Source organism: Xylocopa sonorina, chromosome 9 (genome assembly GCF_050948175.1).
Source record: "Xylocopa sonorina isolate GNS202 chromosome 9, iyXylSono1_principal, whole genome shotgun sequence".
Lineage (NCBI taxonomy): Eukaryota > Metazoa > Arthropoda > Insecta > Hymenoptera > Apidae > Xylocopa > Xylocopa sonorina.
This window is the reverse complement of record NC_135201.1, coordinates 4,822,221-4,841,858: the sequence shown is the minus strand read 5'-3', so window position 1 is coordinate 4,841,858 and position 19,638 is coordinate 4,822,221. Positions and strand designations below refer to the sequence as shown.

At 41.5% G+C, this 19,638-nt stretch overlaps 2 protein-coding genes across 3 annotated transcripts; one reads left to right on the top strand and one right to left on the bottom strand.

Moving 5' to 3' along the window:
* The first annotated feature begins 1,653 nt into the window (after positions 1-1,653).
* LOC143427475 (uncharacterized) lies at positions 1,654-16,588 on the top strand. The gene is made up of 3 exons (XM_076901647.1): positions 1,654-1,855; positions 15,412-15,594; positions 15,870-16,588. Exons 1-3 carry the CDS (start codon positions 1,712-1,714, stop codon positions 15,954-15,956), a joined length of 414 nt encoding a protein of 137 aa, XP_076757762.1. The 5' UTR covers positions 1,654-1,711; the 3' UTR covers positions 15,957-16,588.
* On the bottom strand, positions 16,573-19,067 carry LOC143427461 (tRNA (uracil-5-)-methyltransferase homolog A). Of its 2 annotated transcripts, none has more exons than XM_076901622.1 (8): positions 18,589-19,067; positions 18,317-18,475; positions 18,053-18,248; positions 17,848-17,975; positions 17,524-17,774; positions 17,208-17,442; positions 16,961-17,153; positions 16,573-16,876 (listed from the first exon to the last, which is right to left on the bottom strand). In XM_076901622.1, the coding sequence occupies exons 1-8, from the start codon at positions 18,880-18,882 to the stop codon at positions 16,626-16,628; spliced, it is 1,707 nt and encodes a 568-aa protein (XP_076757737.1). In that variant the 5' UTR covers positions 18,883-19,067; the 3' UTR covers positions 16,573-16,625. The 2 variants fall into 2 exon arrangements, with proteins under 2 accessions (XP_076757737.1, XP_076757738.1); XM_076901623.1 differs by having other exon boundaries at positions 18,606-18,760.
* Positions 19,068-19,638: the final 571 nt, after the last annotated feature.

Below are 19,638 nucleotides of genomic sequence, written 5' to 3'. Positions count from 1 at the left end.
CTGTGGTCTGCGAAATGACTGGTAATAATCTGTTTGGTTTGACTGGAATTTTAGAAGTGGCTCTGTTTTCTGTTCGAATAAGGGGGCTCATCGATTAAACTAATCGACTGGAAGTGGTCACATTTTTAGAGAAATGGTCCGTTTCGATTGTTCTTTGAATCATGCGTCGAAACGACGTTCTATTGCAGCATTTCGCGATCCTGTTTCCGAAGGTGGATCTTATCGACACTTCTCAGAGAATCGGAGCACATCGTTTCCTATTGAAACTTGCTTGACGACTTGTCTTCCTCGAAATGTCGCTCGTCGCTTCCTTCGTCCCGTCTACAATTTTATTTTATCTGCATTGTTATTGTTACAGTTTATTAATGGGTGTGCTCCCTTTGTCAACAGATACGCGAATATGTAATCAATTTACGCATCTTACATACGCGATGTTCAGTAATTATGGCATCAATTTACAAATGAAATTCTTTTCTGATTTTGAGTGAAATAATTTTGAAAATCTGAGAGGTATTCCAGTGTGTTAACTACAAATTTCGAGTTAACAATGTCATAAACAATGCCACATTTCATTGACATTTTATTTATTGTTAATCTCCTTTACTTACAATTTTTATTTTTACACGAGAATATGCACTCTCCTCTTTGATTGCAGCAAAATCGTTAAGACGCCCTATATTTGAGAAAAGCACAAGCTTTGAGCATTTTAAAGATATAACTAAATATAAAAATTCTTAGAACAAGCATAAAATTGCTTTTAACTTTACAGAATACATTTTCCAATATCACTTATAATACTAAAAAGCGTGACTAAGGGAATTTCTACAAAATATCTTACAAAAAAGACTCTATTCATGGAACATATTAAACGAACGATAAAGTAATATAAAAATTGCTGAAAAATCAAAAGAATACCACAAACTTCGCCTCTCTAACCGTAATTTAAAAACTTGAACCGCATTCGTCTAACAGTGAACCGTGTTGTTGTCTCCAAGGGTGGGAACCGCGCGCAATGGGAAGCTGCATACGAAAGCGCACATCCCATACCTATTCCTTCCGACTGGAAGCGACGTGAAGATTGGCGAAAGTTCCCAACCCCGTAGGGAGCGTCGCTAATTAAGTTGACGAACATCCGTCGGCGCGTAACGCGAGCTACCGACGGCTAGACGCGTTCAACCGTGCGAATCGATCGCGATTTCCGGCAGGCCCGCGGCTCCGTCCCGCTCGCGACGATTGTCCGCCGCGAGCCGGGGACCCGGAAGATGGAAAGCGCGCGTCGGTGTCGCGAGGATAAGGATAACGCGCGTTTTCGCGAATCGGACGTAAGTTCTCGACGCCTGCGCGGCGCGGACCGCGCGTACGCCGCGGCAAAGTATATAGGCGAGCGTAGCCGCTCGAGGCGTCACATTGCGTCCTCGAGTAACGTCCTTCGTCTTTCTGGGCTCGGAAAACAGGACTCGACGGATCCTTCGTGTAACGCGCGCCGTATCCTTGTTACCTTCGCACGATCTAACCAGCCAGAAGCCCTCGCGAGGCTAGGTTCGAGGATACAACCGCGGGGTGAACGACGGACCTCGCGTGACTTCGATCGCAGCCCAACGACGATCCACGGAGGAGCGGCAGCGGTCGTGGAACGGAGAACGCGGTGGACCCACTGATGCTCTGATTCTACTGGAACCTCGCGATCTCTCGAAACGAGCGTAACTCACAGATGGGCAACGGAGTGATACCATTGATGGTGGTGGCGATGGTGCCCATAATCGCTGGTACCATCGGGCAGCGTGCTCTTGGGAAGAGGAGCGCCGCCGCGAGCCTCGACTACCCCGACTATCCGGGCAAATACGACGAGTACCCGGTGAGTAAGGAACGTTTCGATGCGAGTTTAGTTATGGGGAAAAAATAGAAACAGCGAGGGGGCGAGGGGAATTACGTCGAAAGCGACGGGAGATGATAGCGCGTCGGAATGGGAGTGGGCGAGTGGGACAATCGAACGGCGCGGTTCGTCGAATTTCTCTTAATATTTCAGACATTGCTGGCTGATCTTGATCGATCGTCTCGATAATGTTTCGTAGGAAACTTTTAGCTTCTCTTGTTGCTTTCGAGGAGAGTTTGGGGCTAGTCTTGATTTGTTAGAGACTGTTCTAGTGATTTGTTTTAACCCTTCGTTTGCGATTTAGTGTTCTTTAAATTTAAGATTTTGAAAAGGATTCGATGACTTTTGAAAATATCTTTGATAGCTTTTCTGTGCAAGTAAAATGTCTAATGTGTTTTTCTTGAAAGTTAGAATTACAAATTGTAGAAATCCTGCAGTTGGCTCGTTCCAAATTATTGTCGACGATATCTTTCCGATCGCGAAATCCTGCGCGAAATTCTCAGCAAATCGCACGTTCGATGTATTGTTTCGTTTGTTCTTTCGAACGAATCCGAAAGTGAAGTTACAACACACGCGACGTCGCGTCGCGATCAACAAGTAGGGTTGCGCTTTTCCATTGAATCCCTCGAAGACACGTTTCATCGCTCTTTCGTTGCTCTTTGATATTTTCTACAATTTTATAATTTTTTAATTTTTCTATCGTTGACAACTCTTCAGCGTTTTTTCTCCTTCATTAACTCACTGATAATTATTTCTAAATTGAAAACTGTGTACGATTTCGAAGTTGCATTAGAGAACGCTATGACTGTCCTTGCTTTCTCTTCCATTAATTTATTGATGATTATTTTTCATATTTACAACTTGAAAGTTAGACAAATTTGGACACAGAGTGTGATTATAAAATTGTCGGTTCTTTAACTTACTGGTGATCCTTTTTAAATTGAGAATAGTTGAAAGTTTTAAAAAAATACTTGTGTTTTAAAAATGGCAATGGATACGGGGAATTACCAAATTTGAAGAAGACTGTAAGACTGTTATTTCGAAGGAATATCCATCGCCTCGATTGACATCGATCCGGTCTCTCTTTCGATTTCGAGAGCCAAAGTGTACACTTTCCATCCAATAATTACATTATAGAATATCCAATTCTACTGGTAACTTATCCCTGTTCTCGCTACGATGTTTCGCCTGGAGAAACTGATTCAGCTCGAATTTCTCCATTATTCGGTCGACTCGTTCCCCGCGAGCTTATTTATTTAACGATAAATAAAAGCTGCCTCCGCTGTCGAGCTTCGTCTTACTCCTATTTGCTCTGCGACGGCTAACCCGGAAGTTCCGCCAGCCGCTTCATCCGACCGATGGCGTTTCATTTTTCGTTAGTGGACGTGTACACGCCGAAATGTCCTTTTTATAGACTCTCATCGATCACGCGTGATCGTTCCTCCAGTTCTTAGAAATATTCCCCAGGCAGATGTTAATTTGCGTTCAAAGGAACGATTGCTCTCCTGAGTGCGAACGAGGTATGCGTACAAAACGCGTACAGATAATTCACTTTCTATCCTTTTCTGAAGGATATTGATTTAACACCTTCGCGAGTCACGTTAAGTGGCAAGAATAAATTGCGGCGCCTTGAGAAACCACGTTACAAGTTGTTGAGTTTCTATTAATCGTTTGTGACCCGTTTATCGCGTCACACAAGGATTACCAATATTTATACTTAAAACAGCCTCCATTAAAACGTGAAATTAATTTAACAATATTCGCTCGTCGATTTCTAGAAACGTTACGCGAGACGTGAAAAATCGCACGATATTTCCTGATTATTTCCTGTTTCCAGACAGGAACGAACATTGAAAAATCAGCCAGAAGTTCTCGAACACTTCTAAAAGTTCGTGAACGTAGAAAAAGGAGCAGGTCTTCGCGATTACGCTGATGTTGCTGCAACTCGAAAGAGGGATGTCCAGTAATTAAATTTCTTCTCTTTTTTTTCATCCTTTCTTTCGATTAATTGAATCGCAGTAATGAGAATACTGTATTTTACGGATAAAAGGCCATCGATATTCAATTATCAATAGGAGACGAAGAAAGACAAGCAGTGAAGTCCAATAGATTGTCCGTGGAGGAGGAATTGCGTTAAATAGATATAACAGTGGATCTCGAGGCAGACAGGGATCCGAGAAACAAGTCAACATTTCTAGAAAAATTCCCTCGACGGACTAAAATGACTACTCTATCTACACAATTAATACTGTTACAGTATTTGGAATTTGTTCGATCTCAATATACCCTCTCTTGTTTCTCCAGTAGTTTCGTGGTTTCCCTTTGCACTCGAAAGCTTTATTTATTATATTTGAAAACTTCAATTATTTTATAATATTCAACGAGTGCAACTTTTCTTTTTTTTAATTACATCTGCATTTTTAAACAGCAATATCAGTTCTTTGCATTAAGCTCCTTTAAAGGTGTCGACAATAAAAACTATTACTAGCAATAATATGGTATAAAGGTAGTCTCTATTACTAATGTTTGTCAACAATAGAAAATTTCCATTTCAATAGAAAACTCGAGGGAAGAATTTTCATTTGCCTACAAGATTTTACTTACCACCAGCTTTCACCGTGATTTTTACTAAGCTCTCCTTCACAATCACAAATGCGAATTAAGTAATAAGCAAGATTTTAAAATACTTAAAAGATTTCGGAAATGACAGTAAAAGTTTAAAAATCCCTCCATAAAATAAACAAACAAATCTAAAAACGGAGTATCAAAATTGATGGCCTGCAAGTAGCATTTTTTTCGAAATTTTTACCACTTAGAGCCCCCACTCAACTCGATCCGTCCCTTCCCAGTCACAGCTCAAATTTCACCTCTTCCAACCCTTAACAACACCATTTCTCACTCATCCTCCCTTACTTCGCGCCACACTTCCGTACTCTCCGTCATTTGTGATAAATTTCTGCTTTCCGCGTAACGTCGACCTTTAATTGTTCCAATTTACGCGCAACCCCCAAGACCTGCCCTCAGTTCCTCGGAACTGAGGCAGGCCAGGCAACGCAGTTCGATTAAACCCTCCAGCAATTTCCGTCGCGCCATTCTTAGCGCCGATCCTCGTGTCGTTCTCGATTAATAATCCTCCACCCGACGACTAGTTGCATCCTCGTAAAACGGTGAACCGATTCTGTTTGCACGCGATTCGCGCCCCTTAATTACTCCGTCTCTCTGATCTGTTAATTAGTGCTAGATTCGCGAACTAATTTGAAATTTTATCGCTGTACACAACGGACGCTCGTATAACGCGGTCCCCTATTACGCGAATTACAGCGCGATAAACAGTCGCGTAAGATTTCGAACGGCCAGTTGGAAACGAACGTCCTGCCAATTCGTTTTGTCAGAACCAGCGATCGTGCGTTCGAATAATATTGGTGGGCGGCTGTGCCACGGCACAGTGTCATTAGATATTCGAAACGAGTCGGATAAACCGAATATTGACCGGCGCAATGCCGAAACGATGAACGACGAACGACGCGTTGACGGAAGGGACAGCTGGCTTGTCATCTGGCGTTCGTTCGTGCGTGCGAGGCATCACGGACACACGGTGATCGTCCACAACGAGAAAGGCCCTATTAGCATAATTAATAATTAATAGAATGCGGTACGAGTAATCGAAACGCGTGCTCGACTCTCTTTTTTCGACCGCCTGAACGAAGACGGGGATGCGACTCGCGCAGTACTCCATTAACACTAGATTTACGGATGTTGATCATACATACGCACCAATTTCTACTGAAGCGAGTCATATTTCGGTTAGTATTCAAATCGACTTTTTGTCAGTATTTTGTTTCCAAAAAGGCCAGTAAAAAATTAACAAATGGACAATATAGAGCAGAAGATACACAATATTAAACCCATTCCATTATAGACTCATTATGAGTCGAAAAATAATTACACTTAAAAATGTCTTTATATGTAAAATAAATTTATTTATGCGACTGTAAAAGTAATTGTTGCTTTTACTTTCGAATGTAAAGGGTTAAAGATTGTAAATCTAGTAAACGTTCGAATATCTTCACGACGTAGTCAAATATCGTCCAATTTACACGTGGCACACCCCTGCAAATTTTTATTCATCGCACCCTTCGCGTCTAACCATATTGCGCAACGATTTGTCCTACAAGTTTCACCTGTACCTCCATTAACGAGATTGAACCAACTATTCTTCTTCGTTAAAAAGTTAGCAAGGTCGTGTTCCACATCCTGCTGATAAATACGCGGTAAAATTCAAACCGCATCGTTTCGACAGTTTTCCTCTAACAGACAGCCACAATTTGTATTCTTAAAAAACAGACGAAAGCCCTTTAATATTTCCATGCGGGCAACGCGGTGCAAATTTCAACTCCATCTTTCAACTACCGCGTCGTAGAACCAGTTAAGACGCGCGCTGATGTAGCCGGCGTTGAAGTCTCCAAAAAAGATGTCGCGTCGAGTGGTAGCAGCGTAATTCGACCCTGACCAGCAGCTGTCGTCCTCGAATTTCGCGACGACTGCTATTCCTGGCAAACATTTCTATTTAACCCTTTGACTACGATAGACTTTGAGACGCAACAGCAATACCATATGAGAGGATTTCATTCGCGATGTACACTGTGAACGGTGATACTTTTCGTTAAGCGTGCATTTCTGAGGAAGTATATTCAAACGATTAAAATACTGAAACGATATCATTCAGTTCTTCGTATTTCACACTGTACTTTTTCTAATCGCCTTTAGGCGCTTGCAGTATTACAAACGCCTACAATATCGCAAGCACAAGTTCTCCAAGCGCCTTCAGGCGCCAACAGCAGTCAAAGGGTCAACCCATTTACTGCCAAGCAAATTTAAAGCGTCCTATCCTGAATGCTATGCATTTATTTAAAAAAACAACACGAAATTTCACAAAATCTATTAATATTAACTTACAGATACATTACTGAAATAGCATTTACAGGCTATACTTTCTAATAATTCCTAATTCGAACGTCTATAAACTTATTCCCTGACCAATTGCAGTCGATCTAAACTGGTAGCACAGACTACGAGATATCTCATAATCGACGGTGAATGGGTTAAACGTTGATGGAGGCAGCATTGAAATAAAGAAACGCGAAGAGAGGGTTGTTACCAACGTTGGGCGGGAAGAGGCACGAAGGGAATGGAACCAGAGGTTGCCGTTTCCGCGATGTCATCGCTTCGTATTCGAGACGCGCCTTTTCGTCATCGCCGACTTCGCGACAATATACTTTTATGTGCCGGCTAATAAAAACGCGCCATCGACGTCGCTCTAATCATCGTTAAATCGATTCGCCCCGGCGACGTCGAATCATTTGCGGAAGGAGACGATCGTTCGGCGAGATCGTCCGTAAAGATTAAACGGGGACACCGTGACCCTCGATTTAAACGTTTCCTCTCTTTATTTTCCAAATTAAAGAGACGCTGCGCAGGCAGATTTGAGGAGCGCGGAGGAAGAGAACCGTGGATGAGCCACGTTGGGACGGTCTTCCTTTTTACGTTTTCGTTATCCCGCTTTACTGTTCTCGTTGTCTGGTTGCAAGTATAAATTTTGCGATTGTATTCCACCCTTTTGCGAATCAAATTCATCTTCTTTGCGAATGGGATACACCCTTTTGTAAAATAAATACTTCTTAAACATATTATTTAAAAGGACTAAGAGGGTAAAGGGTTAAAAAGTTAAGGGTAGTTAGATTGTTCGAAAGATCGATGTACTTGCGTTTTCTTGTTAATACATACACACAATTTTCATACGAATACATACATTAATTATACGATTATAAATTACGTAATTAATACTGACTTTACTGAATTGATAATTAAATTGAATTACTTTTAAGTAGATATCCGTATCTTTTTGAATGAAATTTTTCATTTCTCACTGTCTAGCTTATACGTGGTGCTTCTTAAAGTAAATTATTTAAGTAGAAGTACTTGTTCCGCGAAAAGGATAAATTTTATTCTAGAACGAGAGAATTTAAATTGCAAAAGGATGAATTTGATTTCCGAAGGAGTAAATTTAAAGTGCCAATACTGTATATCGACGATGCCGATAAAGGCATTGGCTTTAATCCATTATACGGTTCGTTTCTCGCCGGAAAACTACCAAATTGTGCGTGAAATTCAAAATAATTTAACGTTGGATTGGCGCAGATCGTTAAGTGATCGAAACGCCGTTACAAAGGCGTTTCTGAGCCGGGCGAACTGATTTCTGAAAAGTGATTAGCCAAGTTCGTTGTTACTTTTACGAGCTCCACGAAAAAGAGCACTTCGATCGGGTCTCGATTACATTTCCGCTCCCGAGAAATCAGCGGAACAAAGGCACGAATCGGTAACCGATAAAACACGTCCGCCTCCTTCCAATTCATTAGCCGTGCGCAAAAATTTCTCAGAGCGAGAGACGAATGCTCGTGCACATTTTTCTAATTTTAGTTATCGAAAAGAAAAGACCAAGCATTTGGAAAATTTTGCAAAGAGGTACAAAAAATGCAACAGCGTGTTATTTACGTCGACTGGATGATGAATGATGCAACAAACATGCATCTCTAAAAGGTTCGATAAAGTAACAGAAAAAAGACACAAGTTTTGAATTATTCAATACGCCCACGTGAACTTTATGTGGATAATTGAAAATTCGCTTTCCCTCGTTTATTTCGATGCGTCCTTTTAAGCAAACATACGAAACGCCGTTCTTTTCCAAAAACTCATCTAATCCCAACCGCCTACTGAATTTACACGCGCAAAATGTTCGAGATCCTCATTCCGTTGCAGTGGCGAGCGGTGATACGTGCTGATAGGGGAGCTGCGTTTCCATCAAATTGATAAACTAATACTAAAAACGACCGAAATAAACAGTTCGTTTATTTTCATTCTAAAATGGATAGAACGTAAATACTCTGAATTTATATTTTAAAGAGTGCAAGGGGAAACGGTGCTTTCACAGCTTCCATAGACTGCGCGCCACTGTTCCATTAAAAAATATTTGAAATTTAGCCGCACATTCCCAGCGAATTCTTCAATGCTCCGCAAATAAAGTCTCTCCTATCGAGCCTGACCACGGACATCCGAATAAATATTAAAAACGTATGTAGGAGGTGGTACAAATGAAACGTTCAAGATGAAAGTGTTCATTGCTTTGAAACTCGCCAATGTTACTTCTTCTAAGGCTAAAGGTTGACTGTCCCAAAAGGATTAAGGGCAAACCTCCCCTCTTGGGAAAGTTCGCCCCGCTTGCGTGTAGGCCGTTTCCCACGCGCACTTGGGTGACGAGAAAAGCAACGTTCACGGTCATCGTCAACAAGAAGCCACGATACGTGACGCTACATGGACTACATACCACGTGCCTTATAAATAACACCTTCCTTTAGAATTGAAAAAGTGTTGCATTCGATTCCTTCGGCTCTGTTCAGTCCAGAATCCAACAGACCCACGGTTTACGCCTCTTGGGTTTACGTCGATTCACAGTAACGCCGTTTCGACGTGTAATTCCCTAATTCTCCATTAGCTAGACTGATTTTCGTTCCAGCGTTGATGCGTTCTTTTTATCGAACATGGATTCTACCTCTCCACTGATGCAAATGGGTTAGAAAAGCTTTAGCGCAACAGCTAGCGTCTGAGCAATTAGTCGATCGCGAGATTCGGCCGTGAAAACCGTGATCTCCGTCCCTCGGCTCCTCGACAGGCCATCAGTCGACGCGATGCACGAATGGCCGCTCGAACAAGCAAAAACAAATTCCAACGGGAATTCCAGTTAGTCGTAACTCTTGCTCGGACAGTTTACGCGCGTCGTTGCAAGGAATGTTTAATTAAACGGCAAGAGATCGCGCACCACGCGTTTCCTTATCGACACGCTCTTCTACGAAATGAAACCGGCAAGCAACGTACTTTTAGTTGCACCTGTCCCAACCCCTTCAAGCCTGACGCGTGTTATAACGTAGACCAGCTTAGGACTTCAATATCTGATTTAAAATATTAAACTTGTGACTATGACTGCATACACGCACTAGCTTCAAGCTTACTTTTTATAACAAACTATAATACATCTACTATAATACATCCATCTGTTTGATTTTATCCAACATACATGATATCTAAGTCCTACTCTATAACAACAAATTCTTTACGATTTTATATTATGTGATTCCTTTGTTAACAAAAATCTACCAATTTTGTGTAATTTGAAACACAATCAAATTTCTATGCAACATTTCCCTGAAATCCTATGCTCCAAAGGGTAGATTGCCTCAATGTAAAAAAAAAAAAAATAGACAATGGACTGTCTCTTACTGGTCTCTACTTCTCTTAGAAGAAAGCATCCCTAAAAGTACGAAACTGCGCATGATTTAGACGAAACCCCCGGCATGCGACCTCTTCAAATATTTCTCTCGCGCCTCTCGCGCCGATCTCTCTTATTTTTATTCAGCGACGCCATAAACGCGCACGTATCCGCCGAACGGCCGCGTACGTTCCATTAGCCGTTTCCATAGCCGTTCCCGAACGAACAACAAATTCATTCAGGACACGCGTACACATCCGTCGTGTCCGCGTTCACGCAAAACAACGGCCCCGCTCTATCCATCTCTTCGATTCGATATAAATCGATTACGTACGCGCGTCCCTGTCATCGCGATCGACCGGATCGCGTGCATTGTCCGGCGGCTGCTAAAATTAGCGATAAAGAAAAGCGGCCGGCATTATCACGCGAGCTGCCGCGAAACGATTACAATACTTGACCCGCCGGCATTGAAACCGACGGGCGAACCTGGCAACCGCTGCTGTGTCGCAATTATAACCATTCTGCCGCGACGAATGGCACCGTAATTGACGCGTTGCGTTTTCCGATTCCTGAACAGCTTCGAGGCTGCCGATTCGGAGGTGGGCGAGCATCCTTGCCAGGGTAATAAACGTTCTACCAACGAAACTCAAGTATCGAACAGCTCTTAAAAAGAATTACAACTGAAAACCAAAAACGAATGGTTCACATTTCCATTTTCTTCCCTGCAGCAAAGAATTCAATTTATGATCTTACCAAGAATCCAAAGGTCAACCTCGAACAAGAGACACGACCTATTCAAACGATCCGTGAAAATTGGGTATTTAAGGATAAAACGATCCTGTGAAATTTCCAAGCGAAACGGTCGATCGAAGAAAATATAGGCTCGCTGTTAGGACTGAATTGCCGGTGAACGAGGAGGCAGCCACGTCCACGCGTCCGCGATCAAATTAGTGATAAGGGCTGGGGAACGATAGCGTAATCGCGTTCGTCGCGCTTTCACTCCCGTTAAGAACAAAAGCGCGCGTGTCTAATAGAACAGGTTTTAAAGTCACGGTGGAGGCATCGATTTTAATTAAACTACCTCCGGGAGCGATCGCGCGAGTCGCAAACAGCTGCCTCGATATACTGAAAACGGCCTAGAACCGACGCGCAGCCCTTTACCGTCGTGGATTGATCAATCTCGCTCTTTTGTTAACGCTGCCCGTAATCCTAACACGCGCGTCACTTTACCGATACGTTCCCGCGGTATCTCTTCTTTGGATCGGCTCTGATCTGCTTTACAGCGACGGTACTTCGCGTAATCCTCGATCGCCGATATCTGCGTGTCTCTTTGCGCAATAGATGAGCCGTCTCGTTTGTAGTTCGCGATGTTAGACGCGATATTTTAACGAGGAGAACTGTCCAGCGTGACTTTGGTTTTGGATTAAGCTATCTTATGAAAGAATAAAATTTAGTGCTTCACTTAAGGTGAAAACGATTTACTTGATCCAAAATTACACGTCCACCCCCCCTTTGTGCACGATATCGAAATTCTAGATTTGATCCTTTTTCGAAATTCAATCTTTTCAATCCCTCAACAGATGATCCCCCTTTTTCTGGATTGGAAAACGGGAATACTTAAAAAAAAAAACATCTAGACGCGCGTACTGGAGATGATCGATTTTTTTATTCACCTCCCTCTATGCAATTCATGTTACCGCCAGAACAGTGATGCATTCGAATTAAAAGGAATTATTTAAAGAGTGGGACAATTTTAGCCAGGCGGACATTAACGAGAGGTTTCATTTTATCGAACCACACTGGGGATTGTCATTTATTATTTAATAATTCAAACTTCTTTTTTTCTTTTAATAAGTTCTACGATGTTCGATACATTCCAATAATTCATTTTAACCCTTTAAGCAATATGAACGCATATATGAGTTCCCACCACATAACCATTCAATCTGAGCTACCCACACGCTCAATGCCGCGTAAGCACCATTCATCACTCAAAGGGCTAAAGGCCAACCCCTTCTTCTTCCTCTGAAAATTATTACCGATTTGTACTTTAATTACATTCCATTGAACACGAAGGGCCTTATGTGTGTCGACGTACAGAGGCATCAGGCGGTATTTTATGAAAAAAACCGTAGAAAAGTGTTCAATACAACCCAGGTAACAAGTTTCTCAGGTTTTACTATTAATCTCCTTAAAAGTAGGTTAGCTACATATTTCCTCCGCCTACTCCATCTCTCAATGGCGTCCAATTCCCGGGTGAACATTAACAGAACGCCCGTACCGATGTTTCCTTTTTCAATCAGTCCCAAGTTCCTCTGCAGCCCCGAGCAACCCCAGTGATTTTTTTTTTAATTACTTCTGACTGCCGCTCGATCGTTTCGCGTGTCAACGATGTCGCCATCAGCGACGTTTCCTTCCTGGCCCCGTCACGATTCCCTCCCTCGCGGCCAATCTTCCCTCCGCAGAAACGGATGATTAAAGGCAACGCCGGTTAGCACGGTTTACGGTTGTCCCGCGAGGACCAAGGAGGGAGGCACGCGTGGGAGAGCCGCCACGGAAATAGACCGGAATATTGGCTGGTTAATCGTTTTTGTTTTTCTTACGTTCACGCAACTTTGTCAATAATACGTCTAGGGGACGTTCCGTCGAATCCCAGACGGGATCGCCGGTTCCTATGAATTGTTGCGGAGGAAATAAGGAACGGTCGTGGATCCTTTGGGAAATCGACGGAAAGAACCATGTTTAGCACTGTTTACCCCGCCGCGTGGATATGTGGGCGAACGCGAGTCGATTTACTTTTCCGGGAGGGATTCAAGTTCGACGGCTACCAACGAATTCCCTTCGTCTGGCGGGGAATACAATCGGCGGTCGGAGATATTGCGCCAGGTCAACAGTGGGTTTTTTGGTTTAGTAATCACGCGAGTGGTAATCGTTTGTTTTACTGGACGTAGATTGCGTTGGATTACGAAACACTGGGCTGAGCAGGCTTTACGGTGGAAGTTTGCCCTTTAGAAGATCACTGTTCGATTCCTTTTTTAAATTCAAGCTCAAGCCTTTCGACGAACTCGTCTTTGTTATAAAAATAGAATTTAATACACACTTATTTGAAATAAAAATTAATATTATAGTAATTGAGCTGCTGGTGGTAATTCTTTGAAGATAGATTTATAGACGATACAAACGACAGATTAAACATGAAAATAAATATAAATATATTTCATAATCAATTCATGAATCACCCTGCAGACCAATGAACCCAGATTCGTACCTAACTCCACCAATTACATCATTCTATCATTCTCTAATTTGCACTGACACAAAAAACGAGTAAAATTTATTATAATCCCTTTAAATTTCCATTGTTATCACTACTATCTCTAAACACGTGAAAAATAAATATTATCCCAATTTCTATCAGCCTTTCCCTCTGCTACTTCTCTGCCATACTCGCGCGATCTTTTCCGCGTAAAAGCGGGAAGAGTGTTTCTTCAGATCGTAAGAAGAGAACCCTTTAGTCACGTCGTGGGGCTCTAGTTCAATTATCCGGACGTTTTCCATAGGATTGCTTTTTCTCGGGTGATCATCACCTGACCCTGGTGAACGGTCACCGGTCAAAGTCTCCTCAGGACGGTCGGAAGCGTAATTGCCCCTCGACCGGGGGGTGGAGCCAAAATAATATAGGTAGCGGTCGAGCGAATCGGCCAACTAATTTGGAACGATGTACGGGTAATGAAAGCGATAATTAGATCCGCGTCGAGTTGCTAACTTTCAGGGAGAGCTTCGAGCAACGACAGGATAATCGAGTCGAATCCTTTGCTAAGCAGCTCGTTAGGTTGGGTTCGACGTTTCTTGGGAGAGCTAATCGGTTCCTCCAGGATTGGACAACCCGCGTCACGCTTGATACCTGTTACGAATAATCGAATTGGACTCGTTCCGTGAGCCAATAAAGGATTTCAAAAATCGAGGTTTTCGAAATTTCGATTTACGATATTGATAATAAAAACAAGTTGAAACTGATACACCGTGAACGTTTCTTGTATTTGCGACAGTGGCGGTTTGTATGTAGGCCCTGTGGAACTGCTGCACCCTCTATCTCCATTTGATATTATCGATAACATTTGATATAAGCAGTCTTTTTTTCTTTAGTACTTTCTTTATACTTGTACAATACTTAATCCTTAAACATTTCAATATCCATCCCCCAATATGGAACTGTGCAGCATCTCCATTAATTTTAGCCACGAACCACCACTGATTTGCAAACAATTTTACTTCTTCCTTCTATGAAAGTAGGCGAAACATATCTTGCTTTAATTCTGATGGATAATTAAGGTATAGAAGAATCCTTTTATTCTCGAATTGAGATTAGTTTGGTTCCTGTTCTTCAGTTTGGATGTAAATTTCAACTATTCCTACCAAATCACACTACTCCAATAGGAAACTGACTTTCAGTACTCTTCCTCGTATATGATCCAAGAAAACTACAGAATTAACGTCGCTAAGTAAACTGGGCGGATCTAATACCTGCGATGGGAAATAAAAATGGATTCGCGTTCTCGTTACAGAATTCATTTCTACCAATTTAGCCTCAGCCAAGGGAATTATAAGATCGCAACGGATTGTTTCGTCAAATTAATTGAGAGAGCACTTCGGCAGCAAAGACAGAAAATAAAACCCGCGTCGTTTCCATCACAGACGATCCGTTGGAAAAATTTCCTCGGACGAGAACGAAATCCGTTTTTTCCTCTTGATCTAAAATTATTCGTATACCTACGCAAGGACGGCTGTTATCAAAAGAAAAAGAACCTACTTAACTCTACGCGAAACGGTAGAGGGACGCGGCGATATTTAGAAACAAGAACACCCTCGTTTCCATTTCCTCTTGGACTTTGAGAAACGCGGAGCGAGAAATACGAAAGGAAATCGCTGGCAGAGGATCCGGCGAGAGTCCCGTTTGTGATTCAACGTTGAAACTCCGCGGCAATTATCCACCGGTCTAATTAATTTTAATTGGCGTGAACATTAAATATCGGGAGTAAGGGACGCGCGAGATCGATGGAAACGAAGCGGGATAATAAACGGGACCGCCTTCTGATCGTGTGCATTACGATCCTCGTAGCGCCACCCAACGATCGTTCTATTAATTATCGCGCGGGCTCTGCCTAATTATCACGCCGTTGAGGGTCGCGTGAGTCGAGTCAAAACTGTTCTGTTTAAGGTGGTGGTACCGAAGAGGGCGGCGCTCTTGTTCGACCAGCTGATGGTCGCGTTGCAGAAGGTGGTCGACAGTCAAGCCAGAGGAGAACTGGGTGCCAGTAGAACGTTCACGAGATCGTCCGGACCTCGTCTGCCCCCTGGGAACTCACAAATCGTCCCTGCGCCCGATGAGCAAGCAGTCAAGGTTGTCCTACTTGCTTTGCATGCGGTGCACAAATTACTAGCCATTTTGGTTCCGCGTAACAGGGCTTAATGCACTTAGACCACCCTTCTTATGGCACTGTTTCGATTGAAACGAACAGGGATTCCCTAAAATTCATTACTGTTCAAATAGATTTATTTAAAATTTACATTTAAAAAAAAGGATGCAGATAAAACTGTAGAATCTTTGTATCGTAAATCGTCGACGTAAAGCTTCTGCTTATACACGAGATCGACCAACTTCTGATTCCTACACAGATGGATCTTCAACGACGCGGACAGGCGAAAGGACGGGTCTACTGGCGCTGTTACTTCAACGCCGTGACGTGCTTCAAGAGAAAGTGATAACAAGCCCATCGCAACCAGTCTCCACCTCAACTTCGAAACCCGATTCGACCACGAGATTCCTCGCATGCTTTTCCCAGTCAGAAGAGAAACAAATAAATCGCAAATTCGGGAGAAACTAGACCCTAAGACTAAATATGATTTTCTCTTTTCTTACGAGTCGGTATTTTACCACATTCCTTTAGCCGGATGCATTTCGTCTGTCTCTTTAACGCTGTCGCCCCTTAACGTACCTTAAGCAATTACACGAGATCAACGGTTATGTTAAAACAGTGTCAACTGGAACATCTCTCTGGCTTATAAAGCGATCGGCATACTAGTAATCGATTAAACGTACTTACTTAAAACGCATCAATCTAGAGGCAACCTGTTCACTCGATTGGTTCAGAACTGAAATGATCCCTTATTTATGTACGACACACGCCCTGACAATCCTATCCAGAGCATCCTGAATCTCCCATCGATTTCGCGTAGAAGGTAAGTCGAGAACACACTTTTGTGAACGGACGTACACATTTAACAAGCTCTGGTATTGGTAGTCTTAATATTGTCACATAAAATAAAGTAACTGAATCAAATTATACATCGTGTACGAGAGAAGGTGATTTTTATTAAAAAAAAAAGAAAAAAAACGCGTTACAAGAATAAAATTTACAAATGTCTATATCACTAAGTGGAATCGCGTGATTTCATAGCTACAGACAACCTTTCCAAACACAATACTAATTCGCAGTGCTTGGTATATGGGAACATATCTACGGCAACGGCTTTCACCGGAACCAAAGGTTCGCCAACGTATTGTTTCGAGATGGGCCTAGCTAAGTCCACCAAATTTTTTGCTGCTGCCCGTGGATCACAAGATATATATACTAATCTCGATAATTTCGCCGCCTTGCGCAACGTCAACAGCGCTCTCTGATCTGAAATTAAAACGCCTGTCTTCGCACATGTTTTTTTTCCTCAGTTTCACATTTATAAGAATCACGTCTATTGCGATATCTTACGAAGTCCTGCCCTCGGAGGATCTACGACAGCGATAACATCAGGCTTGGTGACCCTTCGAATAACGGGGTACAAAATATCCTCGGCTTTGCCAACGAAAAATTCACAATTCGATATATCGTTTGTAACGACATTTTCTTTAGCGTCCTTGATGGCATCCTCTACCATTTCTAATCCGAATACCTCGCCACAATGCTAGAATCGTTTACGTTTATAATATTGTCGTTAACTTTATGAATGCATCAATACCTTTGAGAATACAAGACCGATCGTTCCAGTGCCGCAACAGATATCGAGGAGCGCGGTATCCATAGTTGGTTTGGCCAAGTCAATTGCTGCTTTGTATAATGTTTGAGCGCCTAACGTGTTCACTTGAAAGAACGCCTGAGGCGACACTCGAAATTTCATACCCATTAACGTTTCCTCTATATACTTTGTTCCGCTGATATGATAAAAATTGTCTCCATTGTTTCCATTGCCACTTCTAAGTAAAAATAAAAGTCCAACTGAATCGAACGAACGAGACTTTTTTCGAGTTTCGAACGCTTTCCAGAGATGATCTTACTTTTTTTTCATTACTTGAAAATATAAGGACGTTACGTTCGCCTCGACACCTTTTCCATCCTCGAAAAAGCTTTTCAATTGCGATTTCAATTCCTCCAATTTTTCAGAGCTCAAATCTTGTGGATGCATTCCAACTATTACCATCAAATCAGAGGAAAGAGTTGATCTGACGGTAAGTTGCCTCCAGTATCCACTATGATCGACTGGATGAAAAGGTTTTAATTCAGAGTCTTTTACGAACTCTTCGAATACCTATAAAATACTGCCAGTACAAAAGACAAATCTGAATAAATAAATTTTGTGGGGAACCCTTTCAAATGCTTACTTTAACTACAACTTTCATTTTTTTAGGGATGTGACAAAGATTGTCTATAGGCCCCACTGCTGTAGAACCAGCTGCGTAACTAGATAATCTAAATCCTACTACAACTTTGTCTCCTGCATCATTTCTACCTGGATAAAATCAATACTGCTTACAGTACATTTATTTGAATTTATCAACAAGACTAGCAGACTTGATATAACATTACCAATTGTAAATTCACACTTATTCCTATATTCTGTAATCGTGTCTGTACTCAAAATAGGCAGTAATTCGCAAGGTAATCCTTGATATTTATTCTTCTGATAATTAAACCAATCCGAAAGATCACCTTTGCTTTCCTTCAACATTTGTTTGCAAATAGTTGTTAGAATTGAAGTCATTTCTTGTTGTTTGAGCTCCAACTAGAAATATACTGTGCAATTTCTACTCCATACACGTTCTCATGCCATATTATTAATGCATGTCTTACTTGACTTGGATAAGGCATATTCCAAAGAGGAATTGTAGTTAATTTAACTTTATCCTCTATAGGTATATTCTGAATATCTTCGTCTACTTTTACACGTTTGTTTGTAGTCTGTTCCTCCAGTTTTCTTTTTATAAACGGATCCGGTGCAGGTTTTGCAATCTATGTTTTACAAATGGAAGAAGTGCTATGAAAAGCTGCTATGTGTTCGTAAAGGAATCTACTTCACATTTTTGTATTTTACAATCAATTAACATGACACCAATTTAAAATACCTGAGCACTAAGCTTACAATTTTTCCATAAAATCCCATTTAATTTTTCTATAGCTTTCTGTCGACTTTCCTCGTTTCGGAAGGACACGTAAAGCCACCCACTGCTTCGTTTCGGTGGCTTCACTTTACATGTCTGCAAGTCTAGCTTCTCGTTCAATAGCTTTTTAAATTCACCGATTCCGTAATATTTTGGTAAACCACGCACTTCAATTTTATACTTTTCCGACGTGAAATCATCTCTCTCGAGATATGCATAAGGATTCTTTTCGGCCTCCATGGGTTCACTCGTGGTCATACTTTTTTAATTTTTCCTTCAATTATATTCTATACAAGTCGTCCATCCACCATACAAGTTTATACTAACAAATAAAACTATTAAACCCTTTATTACTTGTTTCTTTTCTATCCCTCAAAATTCACGTGTTGTTTTCCACGTTAGGTTATGCGAGGTTATATTCTAACCAATTTAATTGGTTTCACTATGGTATACAAACAATGAATACAACACTCAGTGATGCAACCCTATAGTAACATAATTTTATTCCTGTAATTCTTGTAATAGGAATTTTTTCGGTAACAGTTTGTCCAATACACCTATCCCTGAATTTAAGCTACTTAAAAACACTTTACTTGTCTTCGAATAATTTAAATCGCTAATGCTGTTATTAATCATTACCAAACACTTCGTTTGGAAAATTTATCTACTATGATTAAGTTTACAAAGTTCTATTCTAAAACCATTTAAACGAAACTAACCTATGGCAGCCATTAGCATCTAATTATTTACAATATAGTTATTAATTGTATCATATCACTATATGATGCAATTAATAATTATATATTAAATAAATAAAACCCGGGTCTCACCACGTGGAGGTTGCTGCGAATGGAGACCCACCCTAACCGCGTCCCATCCACCCTCCTTTTATACAAAATATTATTAAATAAAACCTCCTTTCAATGTATACTTGCAACAAGTTCGATGGTTGATCCGTATGCAAACGCACAATGGAAGGAGTTTCATAAAGAATTTTCGCGAAAAAGAATTGTT

Bases quoted from the DNA above. Each gene is read 5' to 3' on its own strand.
- LOC143427475 (XM_076901647.1), top strand. From the start codon at position 1,712: ATGGGCAACGGAGTGATACCATTGATGGTGGTGGCGATGGTGCCCATA. The intron at 1,856-15,411 runs GTGAGTAAGGAA...GTTCTGTTTAAG, and splicing joins GCAAATACGACGAGTACCCG to GTGGTGGTACCGAAGAGGGC. The intron at 15,595-15,869 runs GTTGTCCTACTT...ATTCCTACACAG, and splicing joins CCGATGAGCAAGCAGTCAAG to ATGGATCTTCAACGACGCGG.
- LOC143427461 (XM_076901622.1), bottom strand. From the start codon at position 18,882: ATGACCACGAGTGAACCCATGGAGGCCGAAAAGAATCCTTATGCATAT. The intron at 17,443-17,523 runs GTAAGATCATCT...ATTTTTACTTAG, and splicing joins TTTCAAGTAATGAAAAAAAA to AAGTGGCAATGGAAACAATG. The intron at 17,154-17,207 runs GTATTGATGCAT...AAACGATTCTAG, and splicing joins TCGGTCTTGTATTCTCAAAG to CATTGTGGCGAGGTATTCGG.